The sequence below is a fragment of the Pezoporus occidentalis genome, unplaced genomic scaffold, assembly GCF_034315485.1.
Source record: "Pezoporus occidentalis ecotype Australia unplaced genomic scaffold, CSIRO_AGI_Poc_V1 ctg1, whole genome shotgun sequence".
NCBI classification, from domain to species: domain Eukaryota; kingdom Metazoa; phylum Chordata; class Aves; order Psittaciformes; family Psittacidae; genus Pezoporus; species Pezoporus occidentalis.
The window spans coordinates 2,367,730-2,385,371 of record NW_026912778.1 but is presented as its reverse complement, the minus strand read 5'-3'; the positions used below and the strand labels follow the sequence as shown (position 1 = coordinate 2,385,371).

General features: G+C 34.1%; 1 protein-coding gene across 4 annotated transcripts in view; it reads left to right on the top strand.

Moving 5' to 3' along the window:
• Window positions 1-17,642, top strand: part of FSTL5 (follistatin like 5) — a 329,565-nt gene that overhangs the window by 276,515 nt on the left and 35,408 nt on the right. For all 4 annotated transcript variants that reach the window (XM_062610785.1, XM_062610698.1, XM_062610855.1 and 1 more), the window contains 4 exons: window positions 929-1,047; window positions 7,987-8,136; window positions 15,033-15,140; window positions 16,545-16,669. In XM_062610785.1, the coding sequence (XP_062466769.1) occupies window positions 929-1,047; window positions 7,987-8,136; window positions 15,033-15,140; window positions 16,545-16,669 (502 nt within the window). The remainder of the gene's footprint in view (window positions 1-928; window positions 1,048-7,986; window positions 8,137-15,032; window positions 15,141-16,544; window positions 16,670-17,642) is intronic.

Below are 17,642 nucleotides of genomic sequence, written 5' to 3'. Positions count from 1 at the left end.
GGAAGTTTAGAATAGCTATAAGGAAGTTCTTCACTGTGAGGGTTGTGGGGCACTGAAATGGGTTGCCCAAAGAAGTTGTGAATGCTCCATCCCTGGCGGTGTTCAAGGCCAGGTTGGACAGAGCCTTGGGTGACACGGTTTAGTGTGAGGTGTCCCCACCAATGGCAGGGGCTTGGAACTAAATAATCTTAAGATGCTTTCCAACCCTAAGTATTCTATAATTCTATGATAAATTAAGGAGAATGTCCTTTTTTGTGGTCAAGAGCATGACCTCAGGTATTGTGAGACTTCATGCTACACAAAGAGTTTACATCATGCTCTCAGTCAGCAACATTGCTGTAGAAGTACTGCATAGTTCTATAAACATTTGTGGCCCTTCAAACTTTGAATGACTATCTGCCTACCAATGGCATTCCGATAATATACATTAGAGAATATTTTCTGACTGAAAGAAATTTCAAATAAGGGTTTATAATAAATATTCAGAACTTCTCTTTCAATGTTATACATAAATTACTTTAACACTAACCCATAAATTACTTTAACACTAACCCTAACCCTAACCCTAACCCATCCCTCAGACAAAAATAAAAATGCTGGAGAATTTATATTAATTTGATTTCAGCGTAGATGATTTCACAAGATCATTTTTGTTACTGCAGCTGTCAAACTATATATTTCTAGATCTGTATGCATAAAAATAGTGTCTTGCAAATGGAGAAGACTATGTAAAATTCTGAATAATGTAACAGCTTTTTTTTTTTAGTTTTACAACAAAAGATCCTATAGGACGATCTGTATTAGCACTGTATGCATGAACAAATTGGTTTCATACCAAAAATGTGATGAGGTTTTTAATTCAAGGCAAGGTTTTTCTTTTTTTGTCATTTTTTAATTTCATACATTTCAATGTGTTTTTGTTCCTAAGGTCTGGGAATTGGGAACATGTTTTATGTTTTTTATGAAGATGGCATCAAAGTAATACAACCAGTGGAATGTGAATTTCAGAGACATATTAAGCCTAGTGAAAAACTCCTCGGTTTTCAGGCAAGTCATTTTTTTAAATCTATTTATAGTTTTCTTTAGATAAGAATTTATTATTGTTAGTTTGGTTCTTTCTGCTTGATATATTCAAACATATCTTCTCAATTAATAAGTAGTTTATGGTTATGAACTCAAAATTTCCTTTTCCTTGATCAAATCCAAACTTTCAATCTCTCTTTTAGATTGTATATTCCCTGTATACTTTTCAAACCCTTTATTTTCTTTGGCTGTCTTTTCCCAGTCCTTTAACAACTCTATTCCTTGTTTCTGGTTTGGTGGTTGTTTTTTCTTCCTCCCTTCCTCCCCAGTTAAGTGCATCTCTGTGAATCAGGGATTGACTGTCTATTAAATGTAGGATCTAAAGTTATTATTTTTAATGGTTTCTTTTTCTCCACTGGATGTTTGTCTATATTAAACTGCCAGCTATCATGTGGCAAATCCCTATCCTGATAAATACTCTTAACAGCTCCACTGAAGTTAGTACAGATGATTGATGCTTTGACTCAAACTTACAATTCGTATAAGTAGTTTTAGTAACTTTATTGTTAACAGATTTATAGCTGATTTCACCAAATTCTGTGCATTTATGGAGTAGTTTCCATGTGTAGTATACATCAAAACAGTAGTGTATCCTCCACTTCCATTTATTCTTTTGATGCTTTTCCTTTACTGCTAATCAAATTGCTAGCTGACATGATGCATGTTCTCACAGGAACACTTGGTTCACATCACTACATTAAGACTTGTTTTATATGATCTATCACCTATCAAAAATAATATTTTTTTCTCATCATTTGGATTTGAATGAGTGACCTTGAAATACATAACAACCCATGAGCTGTACACTTTGGGTTTTTTCTCTAATGCCTAAAGCACAGTGAAATAATAGCAGAACTGTCTCAATGGAATTTGCCTCTTCAGTTATCATTATTGATGTCAAAGGCTGCTGTACTCAGCAGCAAGATTTATTTTAGTGTGAATAATTATGCTTTGAACAGCTAATCATACCTTGATTTGCACTGCTTATGTGAAATTAGGTTGACATGGCCAAAAATAAGCCAAAAGTTTTTTTTATGGCTGTTTAATTCAAAGCTGATTATTTAAGAAGTCTGTAAAATTTTATTGGTCTAAAGTGCAGCCTAGATTTTAAGGGTATTTTTATTGAAATGTGGTAATAATCAGGATGGATAAGTCAAACTTACTTCTTTTTTGTATAATAATTATATCCTAGGAAAAAAAAAAAAAAAGAGATGAGGCACGTAGGCTGTTTGATAACTTTCATTTTAAAGTAGATATAGACTTGTCCTTCTTTGAATATCTTTGGTTTATGAGTAGGTGTAGTAAATAAATAGCCAGAAATTAAACTTTGTACCTACATTCATGTCATTTTTCCCGTCGAATTCAACAATATTTCTTGTTATTTCCCTGAACACTAAAAGCATGTTCCCTCACATAGTAGTTAATAAATCTTTACTCCTGCAAGAGAAATAAGAAATAATTGGAAAATATATCTTTATGTATTTCTACTCATAGTGACGATATTGTTTACTCTGCATTAAAAAAAAAAAAAATTCAGTATAAAATTTTGCAAAAAAACCTTTATGATTACTTTCCTCTTAGAAGAAGGATTAAACACAGGTTTAAAAGAAATTCTCTGCATATACTGCTAATACTGTGACAGCAGTAGTATATTCTCAAAAAACTCATTGTCTGTGAAGCTTTAAACGTCTTTTTAAAGAATGTAATATATCTTCAAGCCTCTTTGTGAGATCTGTTTTCTTTAAATAAGAATAATAACAAAAAAAAACAGTTTTCCAGGATCAGACTTTTCAAGTTTACCATGTGATCATTTAGTGGTAAGAGTTCGTGTCATAAATTGCTCGTTAGTAATTCCCTTTGATCTTGCCATATGACTTTGCTAATCAGAGATGTTGGTATGCTGCATGTTTTGAGGTGGCTTTACTTAGCCTTTCACATTTATAGCAGCTATTGCTAGTAAAATCTCCATCACTTATCTCTTGGCATATACCTAAAGGAAATACATGCTTGCTTAAACCACTCCCATTTCTCATTTCTTTACACTTTTCTGAATTAGCTATTCAGGTGATAAGTAAAACCCCAGCAAACCTGTTTCATTCCAAACATTTGCTGAAGTCTAGGAATAGTTTTAAATTCCACAGTGCAGTTCAGGTACTGGAAGTGCTACAGAAGATATCTGAATATTGCATGTGATACTGCAGTGTTCCACACCAGGTTTCCTGTTTGCCTGTCAACAAAATTAATTACCTTTAGCTGAGCTCCTGTAAAAGAATGAACTCTGACGTCTCTACATGCCATTGCATTGTATTGTGAGCAAATGTTGCAGATGTTACATGTACGTATTTAAGTATGCTAATTTTGCTAAAAGTAAATACAGTTTCTCAATAACTATATACTTGAGGACTCTTATCTAAATATTTAATTGCCTCTTATGCAGCCGAGTGTCAATGCAGCAAAGCACTTTCATTGTGTTTAAAGCGAAGCAAAAGGTTTGGTGCTTTACTGGATCATCATGGTTCACAGAAAATTATAGAGCTTCCTCCTCTCCTTCCCAGAATCTCCTGAATTATTTGAATCATCTAAATTAATATTAAATGAAAGTAGACTTTTATTAGGCTGATAGTGAAAGTTCTATTCACATGGACACAAAAATAAACTTATTTCTGTTTTATGATACAGTTTATTGTTTAGTTATACCAGCTTTGACAGCTCTTTATTTGTTTATGTCAAATGGATTCTTAACCATGGTCCAAATAGGGTCTTTCAGCTGTTAAATATCTCATCATACTGAAGTGTTTGCGACATTTTCCTCACCAACATGCAACCTCTATATATCTTCTGCAAATTAATATTATCCAAAGCCTTTAAATTCTAATTCTCGTGCAAAAGTGTTTTTATTTTCCCTTCCCAGTATATTCGAATTAGGATAATTATTTCAGGAGGCTGGGAGTGGAGAAAGAAGCAGTTGAAATATATGCCTTTGTTGACACCAATGGAAAAATCACTTTGGTTTGAACATTATCCCTATTTTCCTCTTCATTACAAGAATAGCACATAATGGCCATATTTCAGGCTATCTCATGATTGAAGTTGAATATGTGTTGGAGGCTGGAGAAAAATAGTTCAGTTCAAAACTGTTGCTCTGCCATGTGGTTGCATTACAGCTTCCACAGGAAGTGAGCTCTTGTGCTTTGGTTAACACTCTTAAGGGCGCAGTAAGTGTAGTAAATGCAAAATTAACCTTTGTTTGTTGGAAAAGAAGAATATGTGGAAAAGTTTCACAGTCTATTTTTTTTTACTCGAAAATATAGTAAATGTCAAATAAATAAGTTAATATAGAGTTCATGTCTAAATACATGCACTGTTATAACCTGTTGATGCCAACTTACTCTTAGATAGGCATAGCATAGATAGACATTTCATTATACTACTTAAAGAGTTTGCCTCAAATCTTAACACTGAGAACACTTGCATGAAGTGTAAGTTTATAAACATGGAATTTGCACTTACAAATCTGCAAGTACATATTTTCTCTTGAGAATTTCTTGCCCCAGACAAACTTGAAGAGCTTTCTCTAAGGATTTATTTTCCTCCATCTGCTGACTTGTAACAGGACAAGTCAGTTTTTGATTAAAAATTGTAGGGGAAAACAACTATTAAAGAAATTTATGTTTTATCGGATGTTAGCTTTTTTTTCAGAGAGAATAAATTAGAAAAATCTAAATTGCTGATTGCTTACATTTTAATTAGAAGAAAAATGGTGGGTTTATGCTTACATTTTAAGGAGAAATTATTTTATCCAATTACCCAGCCACTGGGGAAATTAATATGGAGCCTCACAATTAATGCCTGTAATGTCAAAGAATGTAGAAGAAATCCAAATTGTGTAATCAGATTAATGTGAAGTTTTCAAATGCATAATTTCAGTTCCATTGATTGAAGCTATTCCTGAGGCATCTAGATAAATGTGGGTTTGAATAACTAGAGAAACAACTGCATAAACCAATTCATGCTAGGAAAATACTATTTTGAACATGAGAACTTTAAGGCATAATTTTCACTGTTACTTTGGAGAAACACTTTCTTGCCCTTATTTTAATTTTTTAGGTTTGGGCACAAAGTGAGGGTTGGCATTAGATTATAGAAATTTATGACAGCATAAACAGTATTATAGAACTTGTAAACTGCATTTGTATATGTAGTGGTTTTGGTTTTACTTAATATTTTTTATTTTAGCTCTGAAAGTGTTGTGTTTTCTACTCACTGCATTTAAAGTGGAACAAGAGGAGCAAATTTTATGAATTATGTAGACAATAAGAACGATACACTGTAGTTTCTAATTAAAATACATATGTGCATGTGTGCATCTATATATATATATAAGCTGCACATGTTTATACTGCTTTTCCTTGAAATAATATTTAGAAATACACTTTAGGCAGTCTTTTTAGACTCAGATTCAGGAAAATGTTTCCGGAAGTTGCTGAACTCTTGATATACTTAGAAGTGCTTGTTTTATGATATTTTCCTATTTTACTATACTTCCCACAATGGGAGGTATGATTTGTGTAATAATTTACACTAATGTATATGATGCCATGTGAAAGAAACCTAGATTCCTTCATCGGGAGTTGGTTATTTTTGAATAATATATTGCTTATGTCCTTTTAGGATTCATAACACCAAAAACTGGTATAAACAAAGTGAGCCCTTGAGACATGACTGAAAGGAATGACACAGTATATTATAAAAATTTTCTGATGCATTATTTGAAGAAGGGCTTTGCTGCGGAAGAAAGAGGACTTCGTAGAACAGTCTGAAAGTACTTATCAGTTTAGATAAAACATGGAACTAAGATAAGGCATAATTAGAATAAATGTAAAAAATAATTTGAGATCAGTGAAGCAACCTTCCAATTGAAGTACTAATCGCACAGAAGTCAAATGATCATTGATCTGATGATTACACATCTTACTGGAGACATACTTGTTTCTTAATACTTGCTGGCACTTCATGTGATGAAAAGCTTTTAGCTACATTTAAGAATGAAAGTCCCATTTATCACATGACCATCATTCTTTAAAAAACAGATTTTCAACTGCTTTTCCCTTCAAAGTGCATGGCTTTTTAGGAGTGTAAAACATATCTTACTGGTTTTACTTATTTCTGAGTTCTGCTGAAGTTTCTGATTGTGAAATATCCCATGATACCTGAGTTTAGTAACATTTCCTTATCAATGTAATTTTTGAAAGACCTTCACTTAGTTGAGGATTAAACACCACATCAGAGCACGCAGTGGATTTCAATCTCCTGTAAAGAAAGCCCCTTTGTGAGAGAGGGAAAAACATTGAAAAATTAAAATTTATTTATTTATTATTTTGACATATAAATATTGAGTGTAGTTTTTCAAACATGGAGGCACAGCAGGCAAAGAATGTTGATGATACAGAAAAGTTAGTGTTGAAATGCATCATTTTCTTGAAAAGCATTGCTTAGTGCTGTCACATTATTTTCTCCTTTCTTTTGAAAGGAGTTTAATGCTTAAAAGCGAAATTCTTGTTTAAGATCTCATTAACTCTTGCTGTTCATTCTACATTGAATTCATCATCTGCTGACATATCATAATTATTTTCACAGCTACCAGTTATGATGTACCAGAGTATTCTAAATTAGGAAGAAGCAGCAGATAACTGCTAAAAAGAGATAATACTTACAATCTGGTGAAATTGCTCCCTGTGGTGAAAGGAAGAAACATTAAGAGAGAAAAAAAAAGAATAGGTCAGTAATATAAAAAAGCTTGACACATGCTGTATCTCTCCAAGCAGACTATTTTTCAGGTCTTTGTTTTTACATAAATTTGATGTTCATTATAGAAAAAAAATTGTACTATTTCATAAAGGGAATTTCCAAATATGGTAGTTTATTTGACCAAGTAACTCTTAATTTTGATAAAAGCAAGCTTTCACTAGGAGTAAATATTTACAAATAGACAGATATAAATATAAATATACTTAGGATGACTGGGAATATATTTATATAAAAATATGAGTAGTGAGTATGTAAAGTACAGATAGCTACTTTGAGTGAGAGTGCAATAGTTACATTTTCAAGTATAAATTCACTGAAATCAAAGGGAATTTTGCTTTTTTTTTTCTTAAAATTAATTCTTCTGCAGGAATGGAAAAACAGAGGGTGAAGGAATGATGCTAAGAAACCAATTAATTCACATTGTTTAACACTTATGATAAAGGCCTTGAGAATATTTTATGGCAGAAGTAGCCAAACTTCTTGATGTTTGAAATGATATTTCAGATTCTTTTAATTGCTGCTACTTTGTCTCTATGCATGTGACAACTTGCAGCACCCCTCCTCCTATTCCTCTCTATGTATACATTACTGTTTTCCCAATTTGGTATTTACCTGCCTTATTGCTGTGTGCTTAGATGTAAATGTAAGCCATGTCTATAACTGCTTTTCTTTGCAAGATACTGTGATGCTGCAGATGGGGGAGCTGCTAGCTGCTGCACAGTAATGTGACTTTTTGTCCCTAGTCTGTTTTTCTGGTTTTAAGGTCTCCTGGCGCTTGCTCACTTTATTTCCACATGTATTACTGTTTCAAATCGGTTTCTTTCTCTGAACAACGGTGCTAACTGCCTGAATGTCTAGAAAAGATCCAGAAATGCTAGTGTATGGTTGTGCTTGTGAGTTGTGTCGTGCTTATGACAGCCAGTTTGGTTAACACTGGTCTATGTCCTAATGTCGCCTATTCTTTTTCCTTCCTTAAATTGTCTTTAGGTTTTTTTTTTTACAGTTAAAAAAGAAGAAAGAGCATGTAATTTGCCTTTCTATTGTATTGTTGACTGTTTCAATTCTTACACTTTCCCTGTTTCTGCTGAATTATAGGATGAAGTTTGTCCCAAAGCAGATAGAGATCCTGTTCAGCGATGTGTATGGGCAACAGCTGTTAATGTAAAAGACAAGTTCATTTATGTAACTCAGCCTACACTTGACAGAGTTCTTATTGTTGATGTACAGTCTCAGAAAGTTGTACAGGTATTTATTTCTCATTTTTAAGTTAATACCTAATTTGGACACATGAATTTATGCTTTTCTTTCACATTTTTTTTTTTTAATAAATGAATTTATCTTGAGAGTAAACACAGTATCTCAGAAAAAAAGCTGATCTACTTTGGATATTTAGCTTAGTGACTTCTTGTCAATATGGAACAGTGAAGGAGAGAATCAGCATGATATTACATCTTATAAATATTAAGTAGTTGAGGAAACTAATTATTTGGGAAGTTTCAGGTTCAAGGTACTTTTCAGTTGAAAATAAAGATTCATGAAAATAGAGTCTTATCACAGGAATGTGTCTATTAGTTTTGACAGAAAAGGTCAGGGGGATAGATTTGGCTACAGAAGATAGAGGACTGTAAGGACTGTAAGCTTTTAGACAGAGAAATTACTAGAATTGTGGAAAGAACCAACACAACCCTTAGCCAACATTGGAGACTATGAAGTTGATTTTTAAGGTCCCTTCCAAACCAAACTATTCTATGATTCTGTGATTCCCTATTCCTTTTTACTTTTTAGGTAGTATGATAGTTTCTCAGTGTCTAAGATGCTGTTGCTGGAACAACCCCAGGTTCCAGTATAGGTTGGGGAATGACCTGCTAGAGAGCAGTGTAGGGGAGAGGGACCTGGGGGTCCTAGTGGACGACAGGATGACCATGAGCCAACACTGTGCCCTTGTGGCTAAGAAGGCCAATGGCATCCTGGGATGTATTAGAAGGGCGGTGGTTAGTAGGTCGAGAGAGGTCCTCCTTCCCCTCTACTCTGCCCTGGTGAGACCCCATCTGGAATATTGTGTCCAGTTCTGGGCCCCTCAGTTCAAGAAGGACAGGGAGCTGCTGGAGAGAGTCCAGCGCAGGGCAACCAAGATGATTAAGGGAGTGGAGCATCTCCCTTATGAGGAAAGACTGAGGGAGCTGGGTCTCTATAGTTTGGAGGAGACTGAGGGGTGACCTTATTAGTGTCTATAAATATATAAAGGGGGAATGTCACGAGGATGGAGCCAGGCTCTACTCAGTGGCAAACAATGATAGGACAAGGGGTAATGGGTGCAAACTGGAACACAAGAGGTTCCACTTAAACTTGAGAAGGAACTTCTTCTCAGTGAGAGTGACGGAACACTGGAACAGGCTGCCCAGGGAGGTTGTGGAGTCTCCTTCCCTGGAGACATTCAAAGCCCGCCTGGACACATTCCTGTGTAACATTATCTAGGTGTTCCTGCTCCGGCAGGGGGATTGGACTAGATGATCTTTTGAGGTCCCTTCCAATCTCTAGCATACTGTGAAACTGTGAAACTGTAGATACTCTGCTTAGTCAAAATAATTCATTGGGTAAAAGAGAGAAATTGATGCTATGGTACAGGGATTAATGCACTCATATAGTTTGTGAAAGACCAAGGCATAAAACAATGTTAAATTTAATATTAGTTTTCCAGAGCAATGCAGTTCCCTCAGGAGAGCCCAAGAGAGTCACAATATACTTCAAATGATCAGTAGTCTTACTGAGATGGAGTAAAAATTCAAGGTTTCATTGTCACTACTCAAATCACATACTATATCCATTGCCTTGTCTAACTGTTGTCTCACTTTCTCTTTCTTTGTTTTGCTTTATGTATGTGGTGATATCAGTGATATCCTAGGTTAAGTAGGGGATTTACATAAGAACAAATTTTAGTATGTGCAATTGTTAAAGAGATGTGAAAATGCATTTGGAAAATAATAGCATAAAGTTATTCATTCTATAAATATATTTTCTGAATATGAAGAGCATTTAAAGTCTTAAAATATGTTAACAAGCCATATGGAAGAGGCAAAACCGTAATATTTTTTGCTATTTGGTTTCTGCCTAATATTCCCACCATATTACACTATTTTTCTTTCTTTTTGTTTTTAATCAGACATATGTAATAGAATATATTTCATTATATAATACTTAGTCTTTCAGATGATGTCATTTGACCAGAAATACTAGGTTTATTTTGCTTTCAGTGGCAAAAAAAGTCAATCAATTATAGTTGGGGACTGTCAACAAGACAGCTGACTGTCTTGTCAGCAGACAAGGGTCTTGGTTTTCAATTGAGTTTGTGTGTTTGTGGGTGGTTTTTTAAGTACATTGCGTATCATATAAAATCTTGACATTTACTTTAAGGCAGGGTTCTTTTTTCTAAAATAAAATTATTTCCTGTGCAAAGAGGTCTGAAGCTAGTTAATAACTTATTAAGTCTTGCTCTGATTCTGAGAAGAATGGACACTTGTATGTGAAACTGATAAAGATGTTTTGACACACAGTGGGTGTTCTGAATTTAAATTTTAATCATACAGAATTACATCTACAGGGTTACATATAGTATCACCACATTCATAGGAAACAGACCTTTTTAACTAAATAAAACTCTTTTAAAAGTTTTTTAATTAGAAATCTAATCTAAATTGTTGATAAAATATTTAAATAGAGCTTTTCTTTATGCCATTTGACTTTTTCTCTAATAAATGAATGAAAATCTTTAATGTATAGATTATGTATTGTGTATTAGGCTCTGGGGAGAACTTACTAAAGCCTTTCAATATTTAAAGGGATCTTGTAAGAAAGGTGGAGACAGATTCTTTAATAGGACCTGTAGTGGTCCTATTAAAACCATTACCATGGGGTAATGGTTTTAAACTAGAAGAAGATAGATGCAGACTAGATGTAAGGAAGAAATTTTTTTATGTTGAGGGTTGTGAAACACTAGAACAGATTGCCCAGAGAGATAGTAGATGCCCCATCCCTGAAAATACTCAAGGTCTTTTTTGACAATACTCTGAGCACCTGATCTAGTTGAAGATGTCCCTTCTCATTGCAGAGAAGGGACCTTTAAAGGTCCCTTCCAACCCAAACCATTCTTTCATACTAGTATGCATTATGTATATTAATGTAAATTAAAAAAAAAAAAAATAGCTGAATTGCAATTTTAAAATTATATTAACTTCACCAAAAAAAAATAATTTTTTTTAGTCTTTAAACATCTACATTTTCTGCCTTCTATATTCTGTCATCTGGCTCAGTAGAGAGCTTCCTCAAAACTTGACCTATCCAAATGTCGATAGGGACCGATAAAATGTTTTATGTAAAAAAGTAATAATGGAAGTTTGGGGTTTTTTTGTTCTTTTGCCTCTTAGTTGTTAAATTGGCCTTTACATATCAAAGTAGACATGAATTGAGGAGGTAATGAATTTCGTTTTCTGAAAACAAAACTTTTTTTTACAGTCAATTCAATGTATTTCTGAAGGAAGGAAGACTAAAAAAACTTTCTGCAATCTATAGAATTGAAGGACTGGAATCTCTGACAATGGTTCCCCTGGTCTCTGGCTGACATTCATGTGTCATCTTGACTTCCTCCATACGATGGATGAAATACCAATCTAATTGCATTTATTAGTATTTAGACTTCAGTGCCTTTGGAGCTGACTGACAAATATTAGAAAAACTTAATGTTCTTTAAAATTTAGTAGTAGTTTGATTTATAGACTCTTCTAATTTGCCTTCAGATTCATTACTTATTATTTTACAGAGTGCTTTACCATTAGCTGAATATTTAGAGATACTCATCATGATGATATGTTGATTTAAAATAAAATTCAATATATTAGTCAATAATAAAAGTACATCCCGTCTCCCTGAATTATGCAAAGAGATTATCCAGATTTTGGATGGAGTTAAATAAGTTGCTGTTCTATCACATGAATATTCAAGTTTTCTAATGAGCTGAGAAGAAGACATACAGAAAGACTAGGTGTTACATGGAGATTTGTGCACTAAATCTGTGTTCCTGATACTCCACAAGTGTTCATGCTAATACAGAAAAAACCCTGAACTTTTACTTTCAAAGAAATTTTATTTTGAGGGATAGAAAAGCACTGGTTTTCATTAATTTAATAATATTCAAATCATGAACTTAAGGAACTGTAGAATGAAATTTATCCCATCTGTGGAAACCTTTTGCAGGAATGAAAGTCTCAGTTTTGACAGTTCTAGGGTGTTTAGATATTAATGATAAATTATCTTTCCATTTCACAATATAGACATTTGCTAAGACAATATGACTAAGGGTAAGGTAAGACAACATGACAACAGGTGATTAGGATAAGTAAATTAAACCAAGTGTTACTGTCACTTTTGGGCACCTGAAGAGAATTTCTGCAATTTGTTACTGACCTGAATATTATTTACTGTGAGACTTGCTCAGTGTCTGGCTTAACCATACAAATACTTGAACCTTAATTAAACAAAAAAACAAACAAACAAACAAAACCCAAAGACAAGTAAAAGTAGTTGCAAACGAAACAAATCAGGAGAACATAAAACCTTTACAATCGTTTATGCATAGTATAAAACTGTAAAAAACTATACTTGCTTCTGATTCACAGATGGCTTTTTGAATTGAAGTCTAATTTGTATTTTAAAGACAAGTCAAGAGATACTTCGTTCAGCATTTTTTACAACAAGCATGGCCCTTTCTTCCTTGTATTTTAACAACAAGCATTTATTTTTGACTTTGGTTTGTTTTTGCAAGCAGCAAGGATTTTTCTAATCATTAAATGTTGCTCTGCTCATTTCATATGCACATATATAAACATTCATACAAACAGGAAGCAAGGAAGGGAGTTTAATTTCTCAGATCAGTCTATTTTCATTACTTACAGTACTGCTTAGCACAGAAGAAGAATCAAAATGCAATTGATTTTTGGAAAATAGATGCTAAGCTGTTCAGAAATGAGAGCATTTTGCTTACTAGACTGCCTTTTCTTTGTCATGTTACTACAGAATATATCATTTACATTTTAACTCTTTCTAGTCTATTATCTTAAAGAAGAAACCACCTACCTGCTCTGTAAAACCAAGTTCTTAAAAATCCATACTCTAGCAGGAACAAATGTGAAGAAAACTCCATATTTTGGAAGTGAGCATCAGTCTTATAAAAATTCTGTCAAGGTGCAAAAAATCCTAAGACAACTAAAAAACGTATTTGAAAGGACTTTAGGTTGTGTAACTGTGTAAAAATAATGTTGATTTGGTTTTGTTTACTGTCCTGTTTTCTCTGGTGTACTACTGTGTATATTTATTTTTTTCTGCTGTGAAAGTTAACGTAGATGATGTATGCACATAGGTAACAACTAGATTTGAGAATGACTTATTTCTGACAATTATATCTATCAAAATAAGTACTTAAAGAAGATTCTATAGCAGAATAAATTGAAATTTTTTTGGAAACGTGGATGGTGTATCTTTAAAGTGATACACGTAGACTTTTCGATTTAGCTAGGTAATTCTCATTATATAAAGTTGAGAGAAATAATTGCTTTCATTTGTAAATTCTTGAGAGCAAGCACTGTCACCTGCGATTGTTCAGTATTGCTTAGCAGCACACCTTAACAGGAATGATTTAGAGGCATGCTGAAGCAAGCAGAGCTCATCATTGGTCAGTCCACACTGTGCGGCTGACAGATCAGGCTGGCTAGGTAGAAACAGCTGTGAAAGCCTGCTTCTAAGTTGCTCAGCTCCTTTCTGCCTCCGGCTCATCTCTTGGGAGCTAAATTACCCATGTCTGACTCTGAAGGCAGTTCCTTCTCCTCCTGCCGGCAATGCCGGGGCCCAGACCCTGAATACAGCTGGCACTCATTCAGCAGAACATGTATGGGTCAGACCTTTTGCCTGGGGAAGCCAAAAGGAAATTTGACGCACCTGAACAAATTAGCTGTACAAGAGCACAAGTATTATTTTAGACAACTTGTCTTGTAGCCTGCAGCAGAAAAATGTTATCAAACACAAATAACCTTTTTGAAGGGGTATCTTTATGATTTTAAATAAGCCCGTGAGTAACCTGGCTTCATTTTCCATTTTCAAAGGGAAAAACAAATTCTGCCTAGATGAAGCTGTGGCTTGCAACACCTCAGGAGTACACTTAAGTATCATCAGCAGTCTCAGCCAGCCATTAGTGCATTATCTTGAGGATCTACATCATTAGTTTAAATTAGGTTCACTTAATTAGCCAGCTGGTACTCTCCTTGACAAACTGATAAACAAGCTGTACTTTACACTTCCATAATGGTGAGACTAAAGAACAATTCCTGCCTATTTTTTCTGCTCTAATGATGAAAATAGAAAAGCAATCCCCCCAGTTGTTTAGCTCATGCAGAATGTCTATTAATCAAATACATTGTCGTCTCATTTCACACCTCTGAAATCTTTAGTTCTTCTCAGAAAAAGGAAGTGTAAAGCTTAACTGTCTTCAAAAAGTTTCTGGTCTCAAGAGTCGGTGCTCAAGGTTGTAGTGAAAACACTCTGATCGCAAGTCTACCAAAAGGAGCAACCGTAATTGGAAAAACCATGAAAACAATCTTTACAACTTCAGCAAAATTTACCCAGTTCAGCAGAAATCAGAAGCTTTGGGTGTAGCAACGTTGTGTTGGTTTTATACAGGACTGTGTAATAACACCTTGCATTGAGTTCAGTATGTCACTTGAAAATACTCTGTCCTTCATGGCCATTTTCAATAATTAAAGTAGTTTTTAAATTTGTATGGCTAAAGTGAGAGTGATGGTAGAGAAAGAAGAAAAGTACTTTTCTACTTGATTTAAAACCTTTGTTTTCAGCTTCTTAATAACTTCAGTGTAACGTAATTTTGGTGCCAAATGTTAGAGCACATAATTAATAAAACCCACTTTATCAGCAGTTCAGTAACTTTGAATTAATCAGAAGTCTGTTTCAACAATTGACAATGTAATTTTAAATACGACAAGAAGTGCATGTCCAGTCATCATTTTAATTCAAGCATATATATTATTTGTCTTCTGAAAATATGGCAGGAACTAAGGATTTTTATTTTTGTGATGCTTCAGGCAGTAAGTACAGATCCTGTTCCAGTGAAGCTACACTATGATAAATCTCATGATCAAGTCTGGGTGCTAAGCTGGGGAAACATGGAAAAGAATTCACCAACTTTGCAGGTGAGGTGATTAAAATAATTATATGCAAGGTAATCTGGACAAATTGAACCTTTGTGTAATTGCAATGTTTTGTATGTTTGCCTTAAAGTGTTATTATCATGACCCCAGCAGGGGCAGTGAAATGATTTCAGGTAACTGGAAAACACAACTGACTGCTAAAAAAAGATAGAGATAATTTTCAGCACTCTTACTCAGAAGTGACAATGCTAAATTGATAGAAGGGTAAGAAACAGAGTAAAAGCAGCAGCATGTTTTGTACCTGCTGGTCTTTTGAGAGAAATCTATTGCTGTTTATGGTGTTTGTGTCCCTAATTATAGGATAAACTGGATTTTAGGCATATTCCTGTTTCACTAAAAATGTATTGATACTCTGAAGTTGACAAGTTCCATCTTTGTTTATTACTTTTTTTGATGTGATATGTTAAAAACCTTTACTTTTACCATACCTCTAAGCAGTGGCAAGCCTAGGGACAGTCACTAACCAAATGTTTCAAGAAGCTGTTCTTTCATTCCTACTTTTCCCCTGCTTTATGTTCCTTATTTAAAGTAATGCCCTGCAAATATGGTGATTGTCTTTATGTCATAATTTCAAAATTCCTTTTCATTTTAACATATTTTTCTTTTCTTTAGAAATGCTTATGTATTTTAAAATATGTATAAGATAAAGAATAAGAGAAATTCAAACACAGGGCTTAAGCAGAAAGAATGAGTAACATTCTAAACCACCTTTTTAGCACCTACAGACTCTTAGGGAGTATGCAAGGTAATTTGCAGGAGTTTAGCCATTAGTCTTCCCCAGAAAAGGATTGATTATTGAGTCTGTCTTACCTGGTTTAAAATGACTGATCATCTTCACTCGCATTTTTTCTTACAGTATAGATAACCTGTTATTTTCTTTTTATTTTTATTTTAGTTCACTTTTAAGTGCATGTGTGTGGATATATCATAGTGGTTATTATGTGGAATTGTCTTTCATTCACGCATAAACATTTACCTCAGAGAAACTCCAAGACTGGGGATTCGAGGAAAATTAGTTCGGAACAACATAAGGAGTGTGTGAAGTCAATTAAACTTCTGCTTCTGAAATACGTCTGTGCTATGTTGAATTACCTCATGACTGACAAGGAGTATGCATAGCTATAACTTCCTGTGGATCAGTTGATAACACCTTATTTTTTCACTCTGGCTGAAGTGCTTAAGAAATTTAGACTCACTGTGGGATCTAGTGTCAAAAAAAAAAAACACCCAAAAAACAACCAAAAAACCCAACAACAAAAATCCTAAACATAATTAAAGGATAATAGAAGAGATGGAATACAGAAGTAATACTGTATTCATTTATTTGGATAGAGATTAAATTTTGAAAGAGTATTTCTATTGTTTATAATGATGTTACTTATGTAGGTGATAACACAAGCCAGTGGGAGTGTTTCTCATCACATAATCCATACTCAGCCAGTGGGAAAGCAGTTTGACAGAGTGGATGACTTTTTCATTCCAGCCACAACCCTCATCATTACCCATATAAGGTAAGTTTTTGCTGAATTATAATTAACTTTCAAACGAACTATAACACTGTCTCCAAAGAAAATATAATTTTAAAATCTTGAAAATCTGAGACTATGTCACCTACTTCAGTATTGCTTTGGAACACTTGTCTTCATAAACAAACTAAATGAGAGTTTTATTGAAAACATGCTAGATGTCAAAATAAACACATTTGGTAGAGTTTTTCTTTATTGCCTCAGAAAATATTCAGAAGTTCCACTGCTCCACATGCTAAAATTGAGATGTAATATCATCTGGAGTATTCCCAAGGAATTGATAACTTTTAATAGTCCGGTAATTCCCTAATTTAGGAGCATAAATCTTAATTTGTAAATAATATTTACTAATTTCCACTACTGCTCAGAGCAGTTGCCATATTGTATTGCATGTATGTTGTATTGGAGTTATTCTCATGATTAAAAAAAAGCAGAAAAAAAAACCCAACCACTTTCTGAGTTTTGAAAGGACTTGTGATGCAATATAACTCTTCATGAACTGGATTTTCCTGCACATTCTGTTGTTTCTATTTGTTTGGGGGGGGGATTGTTTGTTTGTTTGTGTTTTCTTTGGGGGGGGGGCAAGGGATAGAGAAGGAAGGAGGTTGGGGGGGGGGGGGTGTTGTTTTTCGGTTTGGTTTGGTTGCTTTTACTTATCAGGCTTTCTGTTTTTAAAACAGACCATGACTGAACATGCAACATGAACTGTCTTTAGATGCATGAATATAATTGGTCTTATTACATGGGTGCTGAGTATATGATGTTAAAATGGTTCATATTGTAATCCATGCCAGGAAACACTGTAAATTCTTGTGAATTTAAGTCTTTTTCTCAGTTAATGTAGAATTATCTTTTCTGTCACAGCCAGAACAAAGAAGTTCTGGCTGTGATAGAAATACTTTTTAAGTGTGGAAGAATAGAACAAAGTGACCACCTGAATTTTAAAAGACATACAGGA